Source organism: Lynx rufus, unplaced genomic scaffold (assembly GCF_022079265.1).
Source record: "Lynx rufus isolate CCGP_SWC_20201006 ecotype Redwood Valley unplaced genomic scaffold, mLynRuf1.p SCAF_5, whole genome shotgun sequence".
Lineage (NCBI taxonomy): Eukaryota > Metazoa > Chordata > Mammalia > Carnivora > Felidae > Lynx > Lynx rufus.
In genome coordinates this window covers 90,035,297-90,063,211 of record NW_025814867.1, presented here as the reverse complement: position 1 = coordinate 90,063,211, position 27,915 = coordinate 90,035,297, and the positions used below count along the sequence as shown (strand labels likewise).

Below are 27,915 nucleotides of genomic sequence, written 5' to 3'. Positions count from 1 at the left end.
AGAGTGTATACACATGTGAGAGTGGGGGAGGGGCAGAGGGAGAGGGGACAGAGCATCTGAAATGGGCTCTGCACTGACAGCAGTGAGCCTGATGCGGGGCTTGAGCTCACAAGCTGTGAGATCATGACCTGAACCAAAGCTGGACACTCAACCGACCGAGCCACACAGGCGTCCCTAGAGTACTAGTCTTTTACCCATCCAAAGTCAAGCCTCTGTGGGAGTGGAAGGGTGAGGGCGATGTCACCCCAGGGGTGGGCCACTCTTTGTGGTGGTGGAAGAGGCGTGAGTCAGACCCTCTGACCAAACCCCCTTGCTGGAGGGATAGGGGCCCAAAGCCACTGAGAGGAGGAGATGAGTGGGCAAGGTGCTGGGCAGAGACGCAGAGGTGGCTGGATGTGTTAACCAAGTCAGGCTGAGAATCTATGCCTTCAATGCCAAACTGTTTCTGAGCACTAAATTTTCCTCATTCCCTTCGTGTTCTACCTTATATTTGAGTGGAATCTGCCGAAAGCACTGCCACACTGAGAACAGTCAAAGAAAGCACCTTTTGTCCAAGCTGTGTTTGGAAGGACGCCAGGGCCAGTGAGATGGTGAAGACAGGATCAAGAGAGAAAATCCCAGAAACAGGGAGCTCAGGGCTTTATATGTGCTAGAACCACTAGGCAGGTTACTCCTTCCCAACCTGATTTGGGCTTCTGGGATTTGTTCTAATAGGGAAGGCTCTTTCTTTCCATGTCATAGAGTCCCCAGATCTCAGGGGTTTCAATCACACAGGAAAGGCCCATGGTGGGTACACACACACACACACACACACACACACACGCTAGAAGCCAAACCTCCTTCCTCTCTCTCTTCTGAGTCTCCCCTTGGCTTGGGGGCTCCCTGACTCCTTCCCACAAACCCTCATACACACTCCTTTCTCCTAAGCAATATAAAAAACCCCTAGTCAGGCTAGGTAAGAAGTCTGATACCAAAAAGCTTTCTGGAGACAGTTGTCCTAATTAACCAGCTCTGCGATCTTAGACAAATTAATCTCTGTGCCTCAGTTTCCTATAAAATGGAGATAATAATAGCACCAACCTCTTACATTGTGAGGACTCTGTGAATACAGTGAAGCATTGACCAGTGTGTGAGTTAAAGAAGGCACTATACAAGTTTAACTACTGTTGTTACCAATTATTCCACCTTGTGGGTCAGAGATGGGTGTGAGAAGAAGTGGGAAAACAGTATGTCAGCACGACCTACCAAGTCCTGGGCCCCACTTCTCTCTCTGAGCTTTGGGACACCTCCTGAGCAGACATGGGGGGGACTCGACCATAGGCAGCCTTCTTCCTGCCGCTGTCTATGCTCTCCCTGCCTGACAGCGGAGCATGGGTGGGCTTCAGGGGGATTGGGGTACCCCCAAAATGGGGACAAAAGTGTTGTTCCGGTACCTTTTTCTCCCAAAGGTTTTGAGTCTGTTTTGGAAGATGGATACAGGACGCGTGGGCAGGAACAATGGTCTTAGATTCTAGGGCACACTTGGGAACTGGACAATTCTGCCTGAACTTCTGACAATTTCTACAGGAAAACACAGTGCCTGCCCTGCCCCCGTGGCCATCAACCTCACCTTGAAAGGACGTATATTTGTGTGTGTGTGTGTGTGTGTGTGTGTGTGTGCATGCACAGTAATTCATACTATCCCATTTAATCCCTTTATGAAAACTCAGCCCAAGCCTCAAAAGGTTCCCTCTACACCAGCCTTGGAAGACTTGTGGGGCCAAGGAAAACCTGCCCAGGGAGAAAGTAACTCTCTCAAAGGCAAACACAGTAGCTCCTTTTCTGGGCATATGGGAGGATTACTGGGCTCTCCAGGAAGCCATGCTGGATGAAGGCCACTGTATCGCTTCATGTCCCCATGGAACTCATAAGCAGATTTTGCACTCTATTAGTCTACATCTGTTTGCACGTCTCTGCTGCCGGCAGCTTCTGTCTAGAGAAGTGGCAAATGTGCAGTAAAAGGGGCATGGGCTTTGGGGCAGGCCAACCTAGATGTACCTCAGCTTTGCCACTCCTCGCTGAGTGACCCTGGGTGAGGGTCTTAGCCATTCCAAGCTAAGTCTCTAAACGAGGGATGCTGATAAGGGTCCCCACTTTGCTGCATGGTCAGGATGATTAGCAATAGATGGGTAATGGCTGGTTCAGCGCCTGACATACACTGGCTTAGAAGGCATGGAAGCTGCTAGATGGTGATGAAGGTTGAGACGATGATGGGGATATGTGGGTCCTAAGTCTGCTTTCTGTCTCCCTTGTTAGGCTAGGAATTTCCCCAACAGCTGGTGTTATTGCTTTCTCCTTTCTCCTCCTTCCTTCTATATCTTCTCCCTGCAACTTCACCTCCAACCTGTAGGGGTATGGTGCGGCCAGGGCGCCCCAGACAACACACACCCCAAAGCCACAGACCACCCTGTTGGGCTGTGCTCCCTTGAAGGGGAGGAGGTAGGGATGTTGTCTCCCTGGGGGATCAGTCCTTCCACCCCCAGCCTCACCCCCCAGCCTCATTCCTACCTCACGTTGTCATGTTTCTGGATGTAAATCTTATGGAACATCATATCCTCCTGCTTGGCATTGATGTCTGCTTTCATCTCCATGGCAACATGACGGGGCAGGACAGACAGCAGGAGCCGCTCCTGGGGAGGGAAGCACATGCTTTTGTCATAGCTCCTTCCACCTGCCTGGGTCCCCACCTGCAAAGTTCTAGAAAACCTCTCAGGTCACCTGAAATCCACGGAGCTAACACCTGTGTGGGGGTGGGGCTAGAGTCATGCCCCCAGGGCTACTTGAATCCTGTCTCCCTGGGCAACCTCCTGGTTTTTCTGTGCACATACTTGGGGAAGAGCCCTCCTGGTGAACCTGTAGTACTGAACCCCCTGGCATACTGGATGTCACCTGAGACTCCATGTGACCTCGTGCAAATTACTGAACCTCTCTGAGCCTCAGGTTCCTCATCTATAAATAGGGATGAGGTTGTTGAGAGCATTAAAAGAGATTCATTCAATTAGTCATCAAATATTTACTGAGCACCTATCATGCTGGGCACCAGGAGTTATAACTGTGAGTGAGACAGGCAAGGTTCCTCCTTCACAAAGCTCCCAGTCTCATGGGGGTGTGGGGTACTCTGCGGCACTGAGCAGGGGTACCTGACCCGGGCTGGGGAGAATGGGGTGGCCAGAGAAGGCTTCGCAGGGACCAGAAGGAGAAGGTTCAAGTGCTCCATTTCTACACAGGGGAGAGTAACCCAGAAGAGAGGGGAAATCACGCTGACTGACAAACTGAGAGAAGAGGTGGGAAAGAAGCAGGGAGAGGGGCCAGGGCCACACAGTGGAGGGGAGGGTCATGTGGGGGCCCCGACAGGGTCTGGACTTGGCCTCCCTTCTGCGTCCTCCTCCCAGGCCCTCAGCTGTGGAGCTGAGCACGACGCAGCAGCATCCTCGGGGGTATCTCATTGCATGCTCCCAGCACGCCCTGCATTGAAATCTGTGCTCTGCTCCAAACACAGAGAACCACGGGAAGCTTCCCAAGCTGCTGGTGGTGTTTTCTTGCCTTTGCACACAATCTCCTCAGCTAGACTCACCATCCTCACATATGGCTGGTAGCCCTCCTTCAGGCTTCCCCCCTTCCTGGCTCTGGCAGCAGCACCCCCTCACCACCCAGGGCCTTCCTGCAGAATCCCTGATCACTTGGGGTTTTGGTAATTTGTTAACAGGGTCTCCCTGTAGCAATGAGATACCCCGAGGATGGGGCTGTGTTGTGCTCAGCTCCACAGCTGACGGCCTGCGTGCGGCCTGGAAAACACTGTTAATCTAGCGAGGGTGCTCTCTGTGGGTTAGCTTGGTCTCCCTGAGCATCAGTGGACATGGCCACTGAAGGCCACCTCCTATTTACTGAACTCTCAGTAAATGGTTACTGGTGACAAAAACAAAATAAAGAGCAATTCTGTGGAAATCCAAGACAGCTGGGAGAAAGTGTGCTACATACGGTTTATATCCATGAAAGATCTTCCTACAACTATAACCACTTCTGGGCTGAGGGTCAGGAAGGTGGGGGGGGGGGCGTTGGGGAACAGTTCTGAGTCCCATTATCAGGTGGCACCGAGGAGTGTTCCCAAGGACCCAAGGGTGGGGGAAGGCCCGAGAGCCACAAGGCTCTGGCTGGGTGAGGAGTACCCGCCCCCAGTAAGTACGCCTCTCCTCCCTGGTATCTTGGCTCAGAACATGGTAAAGCAAATAGATTTTCTCTCCCAAATCCCTGTGGATTTGCTGGAATGTCCAGCCTGTCCAGGGCTAGTGCAAGTAAACGGTGATGAGCTATAAAATGTTCTTTTTACTGGAGAAGGGACAAGGTCCAGGAGTGAGAAGGGACACTCCCTAACACAAAAAGGGACGGCTCTCTGGCAAGAGATGCCAGAGCCTGGAACTGGGATGAGAGAGGGGGCCGCTGAGGAGCGTAGGGGCCTCCAGTAGGTTGCAGAAGTGCAGCAAGCATGTCAGACAAAGACAGTGGGAGGGCTCAGGGACACTGCTGAGCAAGGGTCTCATTCAAGAGCTGGACCAGGAGTTCAGACAGGGCCAAAAGAATGCCTGGGGCAAGCCAGGCCGCCGACTGGACAGCATGAGCTGGGGACCTGGCAGGACACAACAGCCACAGCGGCAGGGCTGGACAGGAAGCAGGGATAGGCAGCGACTCGCGGGGGCGGGGAGGAATGGTGCCAGAGCGTCACCCCCTTGCTCAGCCATCCAGATATGGCCAGCCCGTGCCATTAACTCCTCAGGATGCATCCAGATGGAGTCAGAGACCCTCTCACACTGTGGTCAAAGGGCACTTGGGACGTCCACAGCACACGCTCTGTGCCAGCGAGGAGGGTGCCGGGGACTACCGATGTCTAGGCCTTTGTCTCCCTTATCCCCAAGCTCGAAGGCAGCAGGACTCCATTCAGCTTGCTGGGTAGGCACAAACATAAGAAGAGAGGAGAACCCGCTTTGGAGTAACCTCATCTCTAACAACTACAACTGGTACAAGTCTAGTGGGGGCCCCCATCACCCTGCTGACCTGCCCACACGCTCCCCTGGGGTCACATGGTCCCATCTCCGGAGCTTCTGCCTGAGAGCTATTCAGCTCCATTGTGGCCCAGGGTCCCCAGACCTCATCTGGTTCACACGCAGGAGATGACACAATGGTCCTGAACCCCAAACAGGATGCCAGGCAGCCAGGAGGGGAACGCTGACCAGCCCTCAGTCCTTGCCCTGCCCTTACCCAAGAGAGCACACAGGGGCAGGACACCCTGCCCCAGTGCTCACTCGGAAAAGTCCTGCAAGTCTCTGGCCCACGTGAGTGGCTTACTTCCCTCCCAAAAGTTCTCTGAGGATGAGGTTTAGGGTGAGACAATCATCATCCTTTCTCTGAACCAACCAAACCCCAGAACTCAGCACAGAGGACGTGCCTGGCGAGGGTGTCCCAGGGGTTGACAGCTCTCCCTTCTCTCCTCTCTCATGGGGGAGCACCTGAATCCCAGGTGGGAATGCTGATGCAGACGCTCCTTCACCTCATCAGCACTGGGGACAGGTGGAGGGTGCTTTTCTGTGCCCAGGGCCTGGGCAGCCTGGCTTCTTTGCAGTCCACAGGGGAACACTGAGGAGGCAGTGGGCAAGGGCTGGGGTAGAGTTCTTTCTCCAAAGTCTCCCTAGAGCATGCCCACAGAGCCAGAAATGCTAGGCTCCCTCCAGGGAAAACATTCCCCTCTGGCTGGGTCCCTGCCCAGAAGACAGGGCAGGGCAGCTACAAGGAGCTGAGCTGGGGGTGGGGGGTGGCGGGCAGCTGGGCTAAGGCAGGTCCTGGGCCTGTGCTCCCTGTAGCCACGAAAGGACAAGAGGGCCCTACTCACCTGTTGCTGGTTCTCCCGTTGTGAGTGGAGCCGTGCCTGGATGCACTCCCGGGTTTCCTGGAAGGCCTGTCTCTGAGAGACCTCAGCTGGGTAGTGGGTGCAGACACCCACGATGTTGGTGCAGGAGAAAATGAGGACATTGGAGACAAGCTGCAGAGGGAGAGATGAAGACACCGAGCTCAGGCCTGGAGCTCCAACCAGTCACTGGAGCCCCAACCCTGACCCTCCGGCCCCCAAGCATAGGGCCCCCAGCCTCCACATTAGCAAAAACCACCTAGCCATGAGCAAACCAATGCCAAGGACACCCACCCATGGCTGACCACAGTGAGTAGCCAAGCATAATAGGTCAGGCTCTCTGACTTCCTCAAAGGCCAAAACTTGGCTGGCCTGTGACAGGTTATGGCCCTAAGGAACCAAGTCTCTGAATAATCATACTGAACATGTCCATAGCCCCAGCGCTGAAAAGGTTGGGGATACTGGTGATGCTGTGATGGAGCTGTGCATTGTGGGAGGTGGCAGGGGCATTGCAAGGAAGGTTCCATAAGCATTGTGAGATTTCTTTTTTTGAAAGTGCGATAAAGTCCAGGGCAGGACAAAGGGCTACCCTTTGGCAGAGAATCCTTAGCTTATTATTATTTTTATATTAGCTTATTATTCCCCAGGGATCAACTGCGATGAAGCACGCACTTGCTGGCTACCCATGAGATACCCAGCACTGTGCTAAATCCCCTGGGAAATGAGAGACGGATAAGGTCCCCAGCCAGTAGGGATCAGTGGCAATAGCTGGTCTCATCTCCTCTTCCTCGGCTTCCATTCCTTCTCTGCACCAGCACCACAGCCCTCTGACAACTCCACCATACCAGCTGGAGAGCATCCACCATCACCCTCTGCTCCTCACTAATGCCCTTCTCCGTGCTGACTGAGGTATGTGTGTGGAAAAATACTACTGCCCCTCAGGTCACAGAGACAAGGTTGGAATTCTTTGGAAAGGAACATTTACTGAAAAGTGAAGGGAAAGCAAAACACAACACTACACACCCCACGAAAGCAAGTTTCACAGCACATTTCAGATCCTGGCAATGGTGCTGCTGAGACAAATTTTTTCTTGGTAGGTACAGCTCCTGGGATATCTAGGTAAACTAATCCTGGTCCTGCCCTGGCCTTAGGCCACACAGGACAGAAGCCATGTAGAGATGCTCAGGCTTCTAGGACTCCATCCCTCCCTTGAAAAACTTAATTCTTAGTCTCAACTATAGAAGGGGTAACCCTAATTGGCCCTCAAACCTACCGTTATAGTTCCAGAAGCCCTCTGGGACTTCAGCTGCCTGGCGGTGACCTGGCAGACAGCCCTCCACACTCTTCTTCCAGGGTCCTCTTTGTCCACTGGATCCTAGAATTCCTGTCCGTGACTCAGGTCTGCATTCCACCTGAAGGCTTTCCCCACCCCAGCTCTGAGGTACTCTGACCTCTACCCAGGGTCCTCAGCCAGCTTAGGCCTGGAGGCCATGTGGGCTCATGTGGGATGTGGTGCCATGTTTCCCTGGAGACATCCTTTATCGTGACTGTCCCAATCCATGAACAGAAAGAGACTCTCTTTCCTGTCTCAAAGTCCTGCTCTCTCCTTGGCTACACAATAAATTCTGGTTTCCTGGCTGAAGGACATTATAAGCTCCCCTCACCCACCTCCTGGATATCTTCCAGATGCTTCCTGGATGTGCCTTCAGGGAAAGGGCAAACTCAGATTACCAGCTCCACCAACTCTTATGTTGACTCACAACTCCCCCAAACCCCATCCCAAACCTATCCAACCTCAGAATCCTACCATTGTCATTTCATGTAAAAACATGGCGGAGAAAAACACAACCTACTTATCACGAGGAAAGAAAACCCCTGCTCTACAGAAGCTTACAATCCAGGTGAAGAGATAAGTGGTCAAGACTGACAAAGAACCAGTGATAGGAAACAGAAACTGCCTCACACTAAGCAAGAGGGAGACGAGGGGAGCATGGGGGGCAGGAGGGCAGAGGAGGGCACACTGGGCCTGGGGTTGGAGGCATAATTGGTGAGTCTGGCAGGCATGGGAAAGGACATCCCTGGAAAGAGTATCCACTAAACTCATGTTTGTGAGGTACTCAGGGTCCTTGAAGAAATAATCCAGGCTTTCTGATCCTGAAGAGAAGTCCATAGAGAGAAGATAGAGCTGGAAAGGCAGACCAGAGCCAGACTGAAGGGGCATCTGAATGTCAGGCTGAGAGGCCTAGCACAATCCTTACAAAATAGGAGCATGAAGGACTAATGAAGGAAACAACAGCAGCATGAGCACATAGCTTCAAGAAGATAACCGGGGGCGCCTGGGTGGCTCGGTCAGTTGAGTGTGTGACTCTTGGCTTTGGCTCAGGTCATGATCTCACAGTTCATGGGCTGAAGTGCAGGGCCTGCTCGGATTCTCTCTCTCCCTCTTTCTCTGTCTGCTCCTGCCACACACATGCTCTCTCTCTCAAATTTAAAAAAAAAAAAAAAAAAAAAAAAAAAAGATGACGACTCATCAAGGGCAAAAGTAATGCAGGGAGTGGGAGACAGGTCAGGAGGCTGCCACAGAAGCCCAAAGATTTATATGAGGCTGGGGGCCAGGCAAAGCAGAGCTGACTCAGAAGAAGGAGCCCCTAAGACCAAGGGGATAAGGTTCAGGAAGAAATAGACTGTGGCCTACAGTAGTAACCAATGCAAGTGACTCTGAAGGAAAACCCTGAAGACATACCTCTAGGAAGTCACTGGGACCACTGAGAAAGAGATAAGGAAAAAGAAGGAAATGAGGAGATGAAGGCTGAAGGCACGATCTTCAGGGAATGCTGGAGCATGTTCTTCCCTAACTAGAACATTCTCCAGCATGCTCCTTTTTAAAAGGAAAGGAAGGTACCAGACGACTAAAAACAGGAGAAAGGAAAAACTGGGAAGGAGAAGATGAAGAGCTGCCCTCAGACAGGAAATTGCATCATAATAATGCCACATGGCCAAGTGCGGTTTATCCCAGGAATGGAAGGCTGGTTCAACTTTGAAAAATCAGTGTAGGGTCACCTGGGTAGCTCAATTGGTTGAGCACCCGACTTCGGCTCAGGTCATGATCTCCCAGTTCGTGAGTTCAGGCTCGCTAATGTCAGCTAAGAGGCTGCTTCAGATCCTCTATCCCCCTCCCTGCCCCTCCCCCGTTTGTGCTGTCTCTCAAAAATAAACATTAAAAAACAAAAGAAAAGAAAAATCAATGTAATTCACCATATTAACAGACTAAATAGAAAAAAAAGTATAGTTATTTCAGTAGTTACTGAAAAAATATACGGAAAAAATTCAACATCAGTGAACGGTTAAGAAAGAAAAACTCAGAGCACCTGGGTGGCTCACTCAGTTAAGTGTCCAACTTTGGCTCAGGTCATGATCTCACAGTTCATGGGTTCAAGCCCCATGTCAGGCTCTGTGCTGACAACTTGGGAGTCTGGAGCTTGCTTCAGATTCTGTGTTTCCCTCTCTGCCCCTTCCCCACTCGTGCTCTCTCTCTCTCACACACACACATACACTCTCTCTCAAAAATAAACATTAAAAAAAAGAAAAAAAAAGAAAAATTTGGATGCCTGGGTGACTCAGTCAGTTAAGCATTCAACTTCAGCCCAGGTCATGATCTCATGGTTCTTAAGTTTGAGCCCCATGTTGGGCTCTGTTCTAACAGCTCAGAGCCTGGAGCCTGCTTCAGATTCTGTCTGTCTGTCTCTCTCTGCAACCCCTCCACTCACACTCTGTCTCTCTCTCTCTCAAAAATAAATAATCATTTTTTAAAAAATTAGGAATGGAAGGGACAGTCTTCAATCTGATCAATGGCATATGCAAAAATGTATAGTTAACATCATACTTAATAGTGAAAGACTGAATGTTTCCTGCTAAGACCAAGAACAAAGCAAGACAGTGTCCTTACATCACTCTTATTCAGCATTGTACTGGAGGTTCTAGACGATGCAATAAGACAGGAAAAAGGCATACAGATTGGAAAGGAAGAAATAAAACTGTCTATATTTGCAGATGACATGATTGTGTCATGAAAATCTCCCCCAAATTCTACCAGAATTAATAAGCAAGTTTAAAAATATAAAGATACAAGATCACAGGATACCAGATCAATATATAAAAAGCAACTGCAATACTTGACAAATACTTCCTCCATAATAAAGTCAATGACTCAGTCTATTAACACACATATACACAACTGGGATAAGGCAGAGACAAGACTTAACCCAGTTGTGATAATTTGCTAAACCCATGCATCGCTTATCTTACCCAGTGGCCTTTCATTTACAAAAGAAAAAATTAATTAAAAAAAAAAGCAACTGCATTTCTATATGCAAGCAATTAACAATCAGACATGGAATCTTTTAAAGTACCATTTAAATATCACCAAATCTATGAAATATTTATGGATTAACCTAACAAAAAGATGCAAACCTGTTCACTGAAAACTATAAAACACTGATGAAAGAAATCAAAAAGACCTGAATAAATGGAGAGATATACCATGTTTCACATGTTGGAAAATTCAATATTATTCAGATGTCAATTCTCCCCAAAATGATGTATAGCTGCAACACATTCATAATCAACATCCAACAAGATTTTTTTTAGATATTAACAAATTAACAAGCTGAGTTGATAATTTATATGGAAAAGCAAAGCAACTAGAATAGCCAAAATAATTTTGAGAAAGATGTTCTAGTTGGAAGACTCCCACTACTCAATAGCAAGACTTACTATAAAGCTGCAGTAATTAAGGTAGTGCAATACTGGCATAAGGACAGAAATACAGTTCAGTGGAATAAAATTGGGAGTCTATAAATAAACCCTTACATTTATGGTTAGTTGATATTTGACAAGGTATCAAGACAGTTCAGTGGGGGAAAACTACTCCTTTCAGTAAATGATGCTAGGATAACTTGATATCCATATGAAAAATAATGAAGTTGGATCCCCTACCTCACACCATATACAAAATTAACTCAAAGTGGATCAGAGACCTCAATGTAAGAGCTATAGCTATAAAACTCAGAAGAAAACATAAGAGTAAATCCTCATGACCTGGGATTAGACAATGATTTCTTAGTCATGACACCAAAAGCACAGATGACAAAAATTTAAAAAAGATCAATTACACTTTGTCAAAATTAAAACCTTTTGCTCTTTAAAAGGCACCATCAAGAAACTAAAAAGACAACGTACCAAATGGAAGAAAATATCTGCAAATCATATATCATACTTTTATTTTTTACAAATATATAAAAGCGACTAAAGAAAGGACAATCTTTTCAACAAATGGTGCCAGAACAATTGGCTATCCATAGGCCTAACTCAAACCTCACAAGATACATAAAAATTTACTCAAAATGGTTCACAGGCTCAAATGCAAATCTGAAACTGTTAAATTTCTACAAGAAAACACAGGACTTCAGGTTAGGTGAAGATTTCTCAGATGCAACAGCAAAATCATGATCCATAAAAGACATGAAATGATAAATTAAAAAATTAGATGTCATCCAAAAAACACTGGTCTTCAAAACACACTGTTAAGATAATGAAAAGACAAGTCACAGACTGGGAGAACTTATTTGTAAGTCACATGTCTGATAAGAAGATTTGTACCCAGAATTCATAAAGAACTCTCAAAGTCAACAAGCAGAAAACGACCCACTTTTTAAAAGAGCAAAAGATCTGAATAGACAATTCACAAAATAAGATATAAAGATGGCAAATGAGCACACAGAAAGATGCTCAAAATCATTACCCATTAGGGAAACGCAAATTTTAAAAAAACAATGAGATACTACTAAGCACTATTAGAATGGCTAAAATTAAATTTAAAAAGGAAAAGGAAAAAGAATTGCCACACTGACACTGGTAAGAAAGCAGGGCAACTGCGTTCTCAGACCTTGCTATTAGAAATAAAAAGTGGTAGGGGTGCATGGGTGACTCAGCTGGTTGAGCATCCAACTCCTGATTTCTGTTCAGGGTCATGGGCTCTGTGCAGAGCATGGAGCCTGCCTAAGATTCTCTCTCTCCCTCTTTCTCTCTCTGCCCCTCCTCCCACTCGTACTCTCTCTATAAAATTAACAAGAGTTGGCATTTCTCATGAAGTTAAACACATACTTGCCATATGACCAACAACCCCACTCCTAGGTATTTGCCCAAATGAAATGAAAAGTTTTGTTCACAAAGAGACCTGTGCAGGAATGTTTATGGAGTATTATTCATCTATAAAATGGAGCGATTTAGTGATAACACACAACGTTGATGAGTCTCAAATACATTATGCTGAGTGAAAGAAGCCACACTCAAAAGGTCAGTTACATGGCATTCTAGAAAAGGCAAAACTGTAGGGACTGAAAACAGACCAGTGGTTGCCAGGGGCTGGAGGGAGAGGATGACTAAAAGGGGCAGCAGGAGGAAATCCTTCTGGGGGATGGAACGGTTCCAGATCTTGATTGTGTTGGTGGTTACACATCTGTATGCCTTTGTCAAATGTCAAACCCACACAACTGTATACCAGAAGGGGTGAATTCTACTGCTTGTAAATTATACTTAAAAATAACAGGAGTAAGATGCAGGAGGGACTAAAAAAAAGAATGGGAAAGCCAGCCAAACAGAGAAAGAGCAGCCTTCCCTCTCTGAGGCGAGAAAGAGGGGCCAGAGTCTATTTCGGGACATGACCCCGAAGGTAATTATCAACTGGCCGCTGGAGCATCTCAGTACTAATCCTCCTGGTCTCTCCTGCTGTAATCTGACCCCTCCTGCAGCCAGAAGGCCAGTAGCCACAGACGGTGCAAATCCAGGTAAAATGATGCCCAGTAACCCAATAGGGGTCCAAATGGCTTTGCTCAGCTTAGTGTGTCTCAGTGTTTCTCTCTCTCATTCACTAAACACAAAACGGGGTGAGCAGTTACAGGGTGCTGGGGTGTGGGTCAGAGGTCTTGAGCAAAGTCATTGGGAAGGATGACTGTGGCAATTTCACCCGAAAGTGAAAAAGAGATCGATGTCTGTTACACACACATACACCACTCACCAAAAAAGCAGAAATCTGCTCCCCAGTTCTCACAGGTGCTAATGCTCCTGTGCAGACACTAATGTTATGAATGGAGAGGAGACATAGTAAAATCTAATGGAATTCTGCTTAAAGCCTTCTTCTAGGAAGGAGTTTGTAGCTTAAACCTGATCTCACACCTTGAGCACAAGGGTCCAAATGCTGACTGGCTCTCTTCTCCACTAAAAACAATTTTCAATTATTGAGCCCCTTGCAGACACAGTAAAAGTATAAACCCTGTCCTTATGTAAAAGAGTTGATTAGTAAATAGGAACAGGTATCATTCACAACAGCAGGGAAGCAAGGCCTAATTAAGGGTTTGTTGGTTTCCCTTGCGTGGACCTCGAGGGATGTATCTAACCACACAGAACATGTGCACACTCGAGTGTTTGTGTGTGTGTGTGCACCTACAGCAGGCAGAGTAATGAGGGGACCTGACAATACAGCAAACCTCAGCCCTGGGATTCGCCTCAGCATCTGCTTTTAAAACAAGCCCAGCAGATGGTTTGGGTCCAGGTGGTCTCAGGACCACACCAGGAGAAACCCCGGGGGAGGGGAATGTTTGGAATTCTAGTCTCTGCGTGGAAACCCAGGGGAGTTGCCTATGAATATTTACAATGCTGGCGGCAGTGGTGGCGGTATTTCTAAAACCCCAGCACTTTCAGAAATCCAATCTCTTTGCTGGCTGCAGGCTGCAGGCTGCAGGTTTGATTTGGCCCAGGGTGAAGTTACAGCGCTCCGTGGTTTGCGCAGCGCCTCCTCGCGGAGGCTGACAGAACTCCCCGCAGCAGACCTCCAGCGCTGCAAACACCACCGCCTCTCTGACTTTTCAGGAGGCTCCCTGGATCTGCTGCCATAGGCTTGCTACTCGCCAATCCTGGGGCAGGCGCAAGACAAAGAGGAATGGGGAATGAACAGAAGTGAAGGAAATGAGTTGGAGACGAACCCCTGGCAATTTGTTACTCTGCATGGCTTCTGTTCTGGACAAGTCAGCTTGCCTCTTGCACCACGGTTCTCAGGGTGTATCTGCTGTTGGCGGCAGTGGCAGAGGTAAGGATCAGAACACCCCAAGGAACCAGATTTGGTGATGGGGGGAACGAGATGTTCAGTTAAATGTGAAATTTCAAATAAAAAATAAAAAAAAAATTAGTGTAAGTATGTCCCATGCAATATTTGGAACATACTTACACTAAAAAATTATTTATCTGAAATTCAAATGTAACCAGGTATCCATATTTACCTGGCAATCCGATGAGGGAGGCTTTTTAAACCTGCCCTCCCCCAGCTCTGACAACCCCCTCCCCCTTGGCAGGGTCTCAGCACCTACTCCACCCTACTCCTTCTTCCAGATCGTCCTCCACCCTCTGTGGTTCCTGCACAGACCACAGTGCTTTCTCTTCACATTGAAGTCTGAAATCTTCTCAATTAAGTGCGAGCCAAAGCTGGGATTTGATTTTCCAAATCCACCCATCTGGCTGCAAGGAGCCAGACCCACTCTGGGCCCCTGGGGGCCGAGGACCAGCTCTCCACTGCTCTAGGTATTAGGAAGGGAAGAAAGGTCCTCTTTTGGGACCCCAGCCCCAAGGATAGGCATAGCCCCTCCTGTTCTAGCCCTTTTTTCTATTTGCAACCACACAAAACTAGCAACCAAATGAGCCCAAAATCAAAGGAGCTGACAAGACTGACAAGAGCCCCTTCCGCCTGCCCCAGATTTCATTTGTTCTACACGGTGGTGCTGGGAAGCTCGGGGGACCTCGGTGGAATCCTATTATGATATAAAATACAATAAATCAAGGAAGGATCATCTTAAATTATATACTCTTGGAAGTCCTATCAGCACAGTTCCGTGTATACTGCACCATGCTCAATGAGGTGTTAAATGGCTTTTTAACAATATTACATATTTTTAACTTTTTAAAAAATCATAGTGACACCTCTTAGAAATTTGTTCCCTACAAAGACTGCTGTATGCTTTTTTGGTGAGCAAAGCCGCATTATCTCCGCTTGGGGGCTTTTGTGATGAGGTCTTCTTTTGTGGAGGTAGCTTGTCTATCTCAGTGGCTCTGAGCTAAAAGGACCAGACTCTCTGCTGTCTTCATTCCCATAGGGTCCTGCCCAGAAGGCAGCCCCCACCCCTTCTTCGTCCAGAGAGAGTCTAGTGGCTCAGGACTTATCATTTTCTCCTGCTCTGAAATGCACTATCTCAGAGAGCCCTATCTACCTTTACACCATGGTGCCTCCTGCTCAAAAGCCTGCCATGACTCCCTATTTATTACCAGTAAGACAAAGCCTCAATCTCTGTGCTGGCATTAGGCCTCTACAAGCCTCACTACAAGGCACATTTCCCTTCTCATCTCCTACTTCAATCATACGGGCTACTGTCTCTGGGAAACACCAACCTATAATATGACTTTAAAAGTATAATGCTGGGGTGCCTGGGTGGCTCAGTCGGTTAAGCATCTGACTTCGGCTCAGGTCATGATCTCACAACTTGTGGGTTCAAGCCCCACATCAGGCTCTGTGCTGACAGCTCAGAGCCTGGAGCCTGCTTTAGATTCTGTGTCTCCCTCTCTCTCTCTGCCCCTCTCCTGCTTGTGCTCTCTCTCAAAAATAAGTAAACATTAAAAAGTTTTTTAAAAGTATAATGTTTACTTAGTACAATATCACTGTTACTAAAAGCAGGGCATGAAATATTAACAAATCAATAATTAACATCTGCTTAACACATTTTCAAGAAAGACGAGATAGACCAAAATGTGAAGAAAGACCATTATCTAGGAATGACATTTACAACATTAAAACACTTTGCGCACGTACTATCTCACTGCATCTTCATCACATCCTTCCAGGATAAGCAAGCCAGGTGGTATCACCCCTCTTTTGCTAATGAGGACACCAAGGCTCGAGGCAAGGAGTCCTGTCTGCACTACCCAGCATGGCAGCAGCCGAGCTAAACCACAGATTCTCATTCCAAGTGCAGAGCTCATCCTGTTCTACTGTACTAAGCTGTTATTTATCCCAACCTAATTTAGGTCCATTTTTGCTTTATTCTATTTAATAAAGAGACACTCGACTTTCTTTCACTCTCATCCTAGGTGCCCCAGGCCTTCCTCATAGATCCTGGTCACATAAAATGGTGCTGATTAGGGACCTGCTCCCGGCCACCGCCTCCAAAGCTCTTTCCAAGGAACCTCCTCTGTGGGTGAGAAAGGCCCACACTGTGCCTTGGGGAGGCCACGCCTGTTTCTAGCACAGTTTCCCTTAATTACTTTTTCATTGAGATATAATTTTTATACCATAAAATTCACCCTTTGAAAGTATATAATTCAGTAGTTTTTAGTGTATATTCAAGGTTGTGCAACCTTCACCACTAATTCCAGAGCATTTCAACATCTCAAAAAGAAATCCCACGCCCATTAATCACTGCTTATTTCCCATCTGCATCCCCACCCCCAAGCTCCTGTCAACTACTAATTTACTTTCTGTCTCGATGGATTTGCCTGTGCTGGACATTACATATAAACAGAATCTCATAATAGCTAGTTATTGTCTAGCTATTTTCTTGTCTAGCTATTGTCACTCAGCATAATACTTTCAGGATCCATCTCTGTTGTGGCATGTATCAGTTCTTCAGTCTTTCATGGCCAAATAATATTCCGTAGTATGGCTATACTACATTTTACTTATCCATGAGTTACGGACACATGGGTTGTGTCGGTTGTGTCGCTATGAATGTTCATGTGCAAAGCTTTTGCACAGACGTATGTTTTCAGTTCTCTTGGGTATATACCTAGGAGTGGAATTGCTAGATGTTTTGGAATGAATGTTTGTGTCCCCTCGCCCCCAAATTCCTACGTTAAAATCTTCACCTCCAATGAGATGGCATTAGGAGGTGGGGCTTTGGGGAGGCGATCAGGTCACGAGGGTGGGATTAGTGAATGGGATTCGTGTCCTTATAAAAGAGATCTCGGGGAGTTCTAACTCCCCTTCCACCATGTGAGGACACAGTGAGAAGACAGCCATCTACAAGGCAGAAGTGGGTTCTCACCAGACACTGAATCTGTTGGTGCCTTGAACTTGGACTTGATAATGTTTAGAAATGTGAGAAATACATGTTTGTTGTCTAAGTCACCCAGCTTGTGGTATTTAGTTATGGCACCCTGAATGGACTGAGATGCTGGGTCACATGGTAACTCTATGCTTAACATTTTGAGGAACTGTCCAACTGTTTTCCAAAGTGGCAGTACCATTTTCTACTCCAACCAGAAGTATGTGAGGGCTCTGATTCCTCACACCCTCGCCAGCACTTGTTTTTATCCATCTTTTTGATGATAGCCATCCAGTGGGAGTAAGGGGGTATCTCATTGTGGCTTTGATTACCTTAAATTTTTAAAAAAAAATTTTTTTTAATGTTTATTTATTTTTGAGACAGGGAGAGACAGCATGAACGGGGGAGGGTCAGAGAGAGGGAGACACAGAATCTGAAACAGGCTCCAGGCTCTGAGCTGTCAGCACAGAGCCCAACGCGGGGCTCGAACTCACGGGCCGTGAGATCATGACCTGAGCCGAAGTCGGATGCCTAACCGACTGAGCCACCCAGGTGCCCCTGATTCCCTTAAATTTTAAAGCAAATGGTGACAATAACAAGGGAGATTATTCTATCTAACTTGAATAGCTCTACCTGTAGAGAGAAATGGCCACACTGTATACTTTATTTTTGTCATCTTGGTTACTCATTCCTAGGAAGACCCCAGACTCTGTATATACATTCAAAAGAAAAACAACAGCTTTCACAGAATAGTACTCACTTGAATGGGATATCCTCTTAATTCACTCAACAAACACTGAGCACCCAGTGCAGAGCATCGTGCTGGGGGTCTGGGAAAGCTCAGCCCTGGCCACCTGGCCCCTGCACCCAAGGACTGCAAGTCTGGTGATAGAGTCAGGCATTTTCAACTCCAAGTTAGCTTCACAAACACTCAGTTTGCAAAAAAAATATGCCAGAGGAGAGAAAAGTCTTAATATATGAAGTGTTTTCTAAATGAACAAGAATTAAGTAGAACTTAACAGAAAAATTCAGTAATACAGATGAGCAAGCTACTCAATGAAGTAAAACTACAAATGACTGACAAATGAATGATGTGAAAAACATGTGAAACCTCACTAGCAAACAGTGAAATATAAATGAAAACAATATATGCCTATTAAAGTAGCAAAGCTTTTTTCATGGTAATAATATTAGCAAGAATGCAACAGAACAAATATGCTCCATCCATCAGCAGGGATAAGAATTGGTACCACTCTTCTGGAAAGCAGTTTAGCAATATGGATGAAGGTTTATACTCTACCCTCGTGCACTGTTGGTGGGAATATAAACTGGTGCAGCCACTATGTAAAACAGCATGGAGGTGCCTCAAAATTAAAAACCGTATGATCCAGTAATTCCACTACTGAGTATTTATCCAAAGAAAACAAAAACACTAATTCAAAAAGACATACACGCCCCTATGTGTATTGCAGCATTATTTACAATAGGCAAGATATGGAAGCAACGCAAGTGTCCACTGATAGATGAATGGATAAAGAAAACACGGTATGCATAGGGGTGTGTGTATGGGTACACACACAGACACACACACACACACAATGGAAAATTAGCCATAGAAAAAGACAAAACCTTGCCATTTGCAACAACATGGGTGGATGTAGAGGGTATAATGCTAAGTGAAATAAGGCAGCCAGAGATAAATACCATATGATTTCACTTAAATGCAGAATCTAAAAACCAAATGAACAAACAAACAAACAAACAAAGCAGAAACAGACCCATAAACACAGAGAACTGACGGTTGCCAGAAAGTGGCGGGGGGAAGTTGAGCACAAGAGGTGAAGGCGAGAGGGAGATACAGACTTCCTGCTATGGAATGAATAAGTCACAGGAATAAAAGGTACAGTATAAGGAGTACAGTCAGTGGTATTATAATAATGTTTATGGTGACAGATAGTAGCTATACTCGTGGTGAGGACAGCATGGTATAGAGTTGTCCAGTCCCTATCTTGTACACCTGAAACTAATGTAATGTTCCGTGTCAATGATACTCCAATAAAAAAATAAAATGTTTATACTCTTTGACCCACAGTGGGTCCCTTCCCAGGAATCGCTGCTACACAGAAACTCACTGGCCTGGGCAAGGCTTTATATGCAAGGATCATTAGAAAATTTTAAATGAGGAACAGCTAAATGTTGAACTAGAGAAGAGTTAAACAAATTATGGAGCTTCAAATACCCTGAAATATGTCAAGGCCTTTAAAATATTTTATTTGAAGAAGATTTAGCATCATGGGGAAATTTTCAAAATCTAATGTCAAGTGGGGGAAAAAAAGAATACGGAATTGCATATTCAACATGATCTCAATCTAAAAATATATACGTGTTAACAGTGGTAGAATGTCTCTAGGTGATGGTGGGATTGTAAATGTTTTTTAAGACCTTTTTCTTTAGACCACTGAATACTTCCCAACTTTTTTATTGTATGTATTACTCTTAAAAGAAAAAAATTATAAATTTATATTAAAAAAGAAAAAACTACATGCTTTTACTGTGAGTAGGGCAGGCTGCAAGAACTTCTCGGCTAATAGAGGAGATAAGATGAGAATTCAAATGCCTACAAAGCCAGGCAGTATAAGCCAAATGGGAAAAGAGAGTCAAATCAGAAAAAGAAATCATTCTAGGCAGTGGGACTAGGAAGACTTTATGGAGAGGGGTCTAGAGATGGAACTTGCAGTGTGGGCAGAACCCAGGCATCCAGGTGGGAGAAACCACATGAATAAAGGGGTGGAGGGAGTTCGAAGGGTGCAAGGGTGCCTGGGGAACTCCAGAAAGTCAATGCTGACTGGAAAAGAACGAGCAAGGGAACTGGCCAGAGATGAGGTGAAGCTCACGGACAGATCACAAAGAATATGCTATCCATGACCAGGTTAGGACGTGGCACATGACCTGGGAAGCATTAAAACTCTGAGTGGCTGCGTTTCCAAAACTAAAAAGTATTCAAATTTCCATTTATAATATGTGCATTCATTAAAGAAAATTTCAATTTCTATCCAACAACAACCAGTGTTAAGTGGTTTATTCCTCTTTTTTAATCTACTCACAGGTTTTTGTTTGTTTTCATGCAGCTATGATCTTACCACTTATAGTAGCCTACTTTTTTCATTTAACATTATAACGTAAGTATATATTCCCCTGTTATTACAACTTCTAATGCTGCAGGCTTTCAGTAGGAAAATGTGATCAGAGCTGCACTTTGGGAATATTAATTTCATGGCTGGAAAGGGGGAGGCAAAGAGGAAGGTGCTAGAACTAAAGAGGCCAAAAAGAGAGCTGGGCAAATGGCACAGATGAGAAGGACCAGAGCCTGAGGGAGGCTAGGCACCCTGGAAAGGGGGGAGCAGTGTTTGGGCTGTCCCAAGCAGGGCGTCGTGGAGGAGTGAGTCTCCAGGGGGTAGGGAAGGGCTTTGGGTCTTAAGCCATGAAGGGAAGTCTAGGGAGGGACTGGTTTTAGGGTGAGTGGAATGAGTAAGACAGTGTCATAAAAGCTAAATGGAAGGGGGAGATTCAAGCAAGAATCAGGTGCTGTGGGAGAGGCTGAAAAGATAAGGATGAATCAAAGGTTGTCAGGGGACCCGAAGGTGACCTCTGAGAGAGATTAGGTAGAAGAGGAGTCCAGACTGTAAGGGAGTAAGTCATAAGGGGCGATGAGGGGGATGGTAGTGAAGGTGGCTCTTTCTCAGGATGCTTGGGAGAAGGCATGGGTTACAGCTGGAATGGATACAGCACGGTGTGGTGGGAGAAGCCAGAGAACCTGGTTTATCCAAAGGCAGAGGGAAGGGGTGCCTAAAGGGCAAAGGACAGACGCCTGTTGAACTGCAGGGCGGTGCTGTCCATGACGGCAGTCACCAGCCACAGGTGGCCACGAACGCTGGAAATGTGGCTAGTTTGCATTGAGATGTGCTGTAAGTGTAAAATTCACACCACAGTTTGAAAGCTTTTTTGTATTACTTACCTGTTGATATGATATTCTAGATACATTGGGTGGAACAAAAGATATTGTTAAAATTAATTTCATCTGTGTTTTTGTTGTTTTTCTTTTTTACTTTTTTGGCTACTGAAAAAATTAAAATTATGCATGTGGCTCTCGTTACATTTCTGTTGAACAGCATGGCTGGCTGAAGAACAAAGAGAAGGCAAATCAAGAGGGACCTGGAACACGCCATCATTACAGGCTGATTTGCAGAATATCAAACCGGTGTTTTGGAAACCTTGACAATCAGTGAATTTATTGAGAGCCCCACCTTTGGGCCTCAGAGAGATGGGCCTCCCTCTCTGCCCTTTAGTGGGTCATTTTCCAAAGGCTCAGATTCATACATCTGCCAGGCTCAGAACACACTTCGGAGGCACACCCGATAGCAGCCACTCCCTCTGACTTTTGGGAGCATAAAATGTAGAGGAGGAAAGGGAAGGGGTGTGGGGGGTGCTGAGGTTCAACCATAAGACCCCAAGGGATAAGAAGGTCTCGGATGGGAGCCCAGGCATAGTCTCAGGCATTAGGACTATCTAGAGAGCAGGTCAACTTCTCTAGCATGTCATGAAACCTGAGGGCTTCAGGAAGGTATATAAATTTGAAACCATGGGGAGAAGGGGCAGCCTAGGAGCAATGACTGAAGGTAGTGTCGAGAAGGGACTGGGGACTTAGAAGGCTAAGTGCTCATCCTGGATTTGAAAAAAAAAAAAAATGTGTGTATATATATAAAACTAGAGAGGTGGGGCGCCCGGATGGCTCAGTCACTTAAGCGTCTGACTTCGGCTCAGGTCATGATCTCACTGTTCGTGAGTTCGAACTCCACATCCAGCTCACTTCAGACCCTCTGTCCTCCTCTCTCCTGCCCCTCCCCAATTTGTGCACATTCTCCCTCTCTCAAAAATAAAATAAAAAACATTAAAAAAAATAAAACAAAAATAAAACTAGAGAGGCAATGGGTGATGGCCAAGGTCTCTGCCACCTGGGACAATCCATGGAGCAGCCACAGCCTGAGTCTCTGAGACATCCCCGATCTCAAATATTCTGTCCCTGTTCTCCTGGAATGCAACGGAACTCCCAACACTGCAGCACACACACTGCAGCTCTGAGACAGCTGGTTACACCTGGAAGTCATACCAGTCTCCTGTCCGACCCCATGTACCATCTGTGGGGAATCCTAGAGGAAGCCAGAGTTCTCCACAATCTGTCAGGCAACGGCCTCTCCACCCACCCAGGTGCAGGGATCACATGTACAAAGCAGTGTGGAAATGCAGATACATTCCCCTCCAGACCAAACCAAGGCCACAAGTTGGGGTGGAGGGGACTGGCCTGGTGGGAGAGGCTTAGAAAGGCTTTCTAGAGAAGCTGGGTGGTGGCTCTGCTCACCCATAAACTGCTTTTCATGCAGTTCTCTGATCTCCGGGGTAAGGAAGAGTTTGCTTTGTGGCCTGGCAAGAAGTTTTGTGGGCTAGAAGTTTATTTATAATCCAGTGCAAATGAAGTCTCTCTCATCCAAAAATCTCATCTCGGAGAACAATTATCCAGCCCCCCACCCCAGTTCCCCCACCCTCAGCTTCCTCCTCCCCCTTCCAGGAAAGCAGACAGGCTTGCATTGTTCCAGGTGAACAGTGGTGACAGATGAGGATGATGCCAGGCTGTGTAGGTGGAGGGAAGGGGCTGACAAGACGCTGGAATCGGATTCAGAAGGAGAGATGAGAGCACCACCACACACACAGCTCTGGTTCCCACCCTACACAGGTTAAGTGCAGCTTTCCGCTGCCTCTCCACCCATTAACCTCCACCCACCCACACCTCCTGCCCCCTCCAGGCCTCACCTCCAGGGCCCATTTTAGGTCTGCTGAATTTGGAAGGAAAACAGAAAAACAAAAGAGAAAGTAGAACTGCCATTACCCTGCTCACCTCACCTTGACTTGAGAGCGGAACATGTAATGGGGCTATGTCTGTCTGTCTGTTTGTGTGGAAGGCCCAGGGGTCCTGCGGATGACCCAGGACAGAGGGACACCCTGGTGCTGCTCTGGACAAGGCAGGCTTGCCCAGGTGCCTTGTCAGGTGCCTTGACAGGGATCCAGGGGCCCCAGAGGAGTACCCCAGAGATTACCTGGATAGAAAGGCAGGGAGATGTAACCGAAGGAACGCTGTGCTGGAAGTCAGGGCTAGCCTTGTGACTTGGGGCAAATCCCATCACCTACTAGAATCTCAACGCCCTCATCTCTAAAATGGAGCTAAGGACACCTGCTAATAAAACACTGATGCCAACACACTACTGGCGTAAAGCACCGTGGTTGGGCTGGCCATGCCGTGAGCGGCTGAGAGCAGCAAGAGCTGGATGGAAGCCCCACAGGGCTGGCCATGCCTCCTTCTGCTCACTGGCACGTCCTCCTCCCCCAGGATGGAGCTGACACACAGCAGGCACCCATAAATGCTTGTTAAATGAATAAATGGATGAAAAGGAAGTTGAGGGCTGCAGGGCACTTTCAAGGCCTTGAATATTCCAGCACACATCAGAAGATAGTCGAGGCCCCCAGCAGTCTTTGATTCTGACACTGAACATATAGCACAAGGCAGGAAAGGGGGGTACAGGACCCCCATCCACAGGGAGGCCAAGGCTTGAGTCAGAATTACGAAACGCAGATGACCCAGCAAAAGACGACAAATGAAGGTAGCACTAACTGCCACACCAGTAAGGGCCTGGAGGTGGTTTCTCTCAGGAAGATGAGCCGTGAGACAAGTCTGTGTGTACCTGTGAGCGGGATGCAAGCTCAGTTGAGCTGGGAACTGCACCTGGGTGTCCTGTTGGTAAGTCCCTTACTGGCTGGCTGACCTTGGGCCTATCACTGGGAAATCCCTAGAGGCTGAGCCTGTGAGGAGAGAAATAACGTCGAAATGGTGCTCGCAGAAAGGCTGAGTGAACAGCAAACAACCTGGATTACTGCAGGGCCAGCCCTCTCCTCCCTGGCTGGATTATCTCAGCAAGTCGTCTGGGTCCCATGAAGTTTCTTCTAATGTAAAACAGGAGAACGTGACCCCATGGCTCTCAGCTACTTCCCAAGGGCCCTGACATCCTGGGAGCCTTCTCTGTAGTGTGACTCAGCCTCCCACAGAGAAAACCAAGAGTTGGCTCTAGTCCAGTCGCCACTCACTCCCAGCCATCCTGCTAACACGGGGCAGGAAGGGCAACCATGGCTGGCACCGAGGCCACGAGGTATGAGGAGTTAAAGTCCTCCCCAGGGCCAATGGAAACATACCCTGGGTGTTGAGGGGTGAGCCATTAAACTCAACCATTACTGGCACATGCCTATAAAAAGCACCCAGTGGGAAGAATGTGGCAAGCATTCATTTGCAGACTGCCCCCCCCTCAACACCCCTAGCCTCCAGAAACATACTCTCAGCTTGAGGTCCACCTAGTGAGCTCTAGATTATCACACCAGTACCTCTTACCACATCCCTTTAGAATAATTGAGATTAACCTTTTTTATTTTAAAAATACATTTAAAAAAATTTTATGGGGGGGGAGGGGCAGGGAGAGAGGCAGACTGAGGATCCAAAGCAGATGGATGCGGGGCTTGAACTCACGAGCCATGAGATCATGACGTGAGCCACAGTCAGATGCTTAACTGACTGAGCCACCCAGGAACCCCTAAAAATACATTTTTTTAAAAGGCTATGGCAGAGACTATTCATTGTCTACCTAAATCCATTCTCCCCTTCTTCCAAAACAGCACGCAGTAGCTGGGCGCACAGCTGCCATCCTTGCAGCCACATGGTGATGCTCGGGTCAAAGGAGCATGAGTGGAAGTGATGTGTGTGACTCTCCCTCATCAGACAAGCCCCCTGCCCTACCTGGACCAGCACCTTTTTGTACTTCCTTCTGGCCTGGACCATGGACAGGCCCCCAAACCCAGCTCTGACTATGCAGATAGGGATAATGTCCTTGTGGGTGGTGGAACAAGCCCATGGAACTGGACCAGGTCACTTCGACTCTCACCTCCTTAAAGATATAAACTCTCATCTCCTTAAAGCCCCAGTATCTTGGTGTCTCTGTGTTACGTGCCTTAGCCCTTCCCTCTAAGTAATATACTGCAAACAGGAAAGGTTTCCGGACCTGAGCATCCGATGGTCCATTGTTTCTCCTCCTCTGTGAATACTTGCTCCAGTACAGAAGGGAGAAACCACAACATGCAGAGCACATAAGATGAGGGAAGGCAGGAGGGGGCTGAAAGCGTGAAGACGGAAAGGCTGCTTGAAAAACTGCGGAAGGTTTCTGAGGTAGTGGTCCTGACAAGAGCTGGGCCTGAGCCCAGACACCAGACCAGAGACAAAGCAGACAGAGTGGCTGGATTCTTAAGGGCGGAAGGAGGTGTAGTGGCTATGCACACTCCACAAGCTGGGAAACAGAGGCCCAGAGGAAAGAAGGAGCAGGCTCTGCGTTATCTCAAGGAGGTGAAGCCCGGTGTGTGGAAAGTGCGTGCGGTCTGGTGTCAGAAGACCTGGGTTCAGATCTCAGTTCAGTTACTTATTATTAGATGAGTGGTGGTAACTGAGTCGCTCCCCCTAGCGAGCCCTGGATTCTTCTATAAAATAAGGATGTACTATCTACTTCCCAGGGACTGTCCATAAACTAAATAGTGCGATGATATATAATGTCTGAAAAGCAATGATCTTCCACTGCTTATCTGGGTTTAGATACAGTGAAAGCAAGAAACTGAAGACCCCAACCAATCTATCCCCAGTCCCTGAGGGGGGTCAGGAGGGGAAGGACATCAACTGGTATTTGTCCAGTGTCTTGAAGCACCAGGAACACTGCTGGGTGATTTTCCCAGAACATCCCCCAGGGAAAGGGACACGTGACCAGACCCACGAGGGTTCCAGTCTGGGGCCTCAAGGCATTGTGCACATGCAGCCCAGCCTCACGCACCCAGCCTTGGAGGGCAAGGGCTGGGGGCAAGGCTGCTGCTCCCACAGCCCTTTGGGCAACACCTCAGGGGCTCTGCCCATGAGGGGGAAGAGGCCCCCAAAGACAGGGACCACCCTGCTGGAGAAGGGGCTGCACTCCTCAGTCCAGTGGCCTCTTCAGGCTCTTGCCTGGGGATAACAGCCCTTCACTACAGAGTCTGCATGTCCTCTGCCTAAAAGCAGGGGCACTGGGAGGTATTTGGAGAGCTGCTAACTCAGGAGGGAAAGCAAAGACTGAAGCTTCTCAGGAGGCTCTCAGCAAGCTGCTGGGCCTGGGCTGGCACAGGCTATGGAACAGCTCACATTCCTGTCTGATGGGCCCTCAGCATTTCCACACAGCAAATGCAGGAAAGCAAAAGGTGCCCCAGTACTTTGCCTCAGAAGCCTGGGCCCCGGGCTCAGGCTCTGAACTGGGGGCACAGTGAGGGATTTTTCCAGAGGTTGGGGCAGCGAAGTCCCTGAGGCCTGCAGTGGGACTAGAACCACCCAGTGGCTCCCGTCTCATCGTTGGGCCCGTTTTCCTCTTTTTCTTCCACAACCCAAGTTCCTCTCTTTCTTCACAAAATTACTAGAGCTGGTGGAGGAAAGTGAGTGGAAACTCAGCCCATGCCTGGCCCCGCAAGGCCGTCCCCCGTAGTCCCAGCACCACCCTCTGCTGAGCCCACCACACAGATCCTTGGCCTCTCCACCCATCTGGCCTGTGTTCCTCTGCCAAGGGGCACGTCCACGATCCTCTGTCTTCTCCTAAAGGTGACCTCCTATGTCAGCCTAAAGACCTGTCTGTCCCTTAGTTGACCCCCATGTTCCCTGCTAGAACATCAACCTCTCTTAGTCCCAGCTGCTTAGACCCGCCCCAACCCCAATCCCACTGTGAAGAGCCCTCTCCTCCTCACCTCTCCCCAAAGACTCAGCACATTCTGCTCTGACCCTCCAGGACATAGGCATTTCCCAGGAACGCTTTGGGATCCAGGAGAGCATTGCGATGCCCTGCGGGGCAGAGTCTCAACCCCTGAATGACTGACGCCCCATCCTGAGAGTTCCCAGACCAGAGGAGCCAGGAGAGAGCTTTCTTATCCCCATCTGGAGGAAGCAGAGTCCCTCCCAGGGCTGAGGTGGATGGAAAGAGCCTGAGTCCTTAGGAAGGCAGACTCGAGCGGAACCCAAGCCAGCAACACCAGATGCTCTCATTCCCCGGCCACGTGCCTGCGCCTGGGATGACAAAGTGTGAGAACTCGAGAGGAGAGGAACGCGGCAGCCCACATCCCACCACCAAAACCCTGAGTGCCCTGCCCCACATCAGCCACAAAGGCAGGAAAGCCTGACCAGGCTCATGGCTGGCATCCGCCATTCCTGATGGTCTGCTGTGGACTAAGGCCTGTGCCAAGGGAGCCACCATGGGAAGGAAGCCTGGGGTGCATCCTTTGTAGTCCCCTAGTTGAAGCAAATAATCACTCCCCAAATAAATCAGCTTTGAGAGTTTGAATGTTTGTCAGCAGGCCTTTCTTAAAGAAGGCCACAGCTACAGCAGAAAGCAGAGCCCAGCAAGGCCACCTTGGACCCTGGGGAACCTGAACCCTGACAAACAGAGGAGAGGGCACACGTACCCAGAAAGGTGGGCACCGCAACACTCAGCCACAGGTTCTCTCCTGGTCGATTCAGGTCTTCACGCTGAGAAGTGTCCACAGCAAATTACTAAAGGATCAGCCGGGTGGCTCTCTGGGTGCTGAGACCACATCTCACAGAGCCTCAAAACCCCACACGGTGCCTGGCACGTGGCAGGCACTTGATAAAGGTGTGGTGAGTAAGAGAACGGGCAAACACGTCAAGGAATGACT

General features: G+C 47.9%; 1 protein-coding gene across 1 annotated transcript in view; it reads right to left on the bottom strand.

The window, feature by feature from the left end:
- The window catches only part of ADCY5 (adenylate cyclase 5), a 143,276-nt gene that overhangs the window by 50,070 nt on the left and 65,291 nt on the right, over window positions 1–27,915 (bottom strand). The window contains exons 2-3 of the mRNA XM_047099619.1: window positions 5,921–6,070; window positions 2,548–2,669 (exon numbers count right to left, since the gene is read on the bottom strand). Coding sequence (XP_046955575.1) covers window positions 2,548–2,669; window positions 5,921–6,070 — 272 coding nt within the window. The remainder of the gene's footprint in view (window positions 1–2,547; window positions 2,670–5,920; window positions 6,071–27,915) is intronic.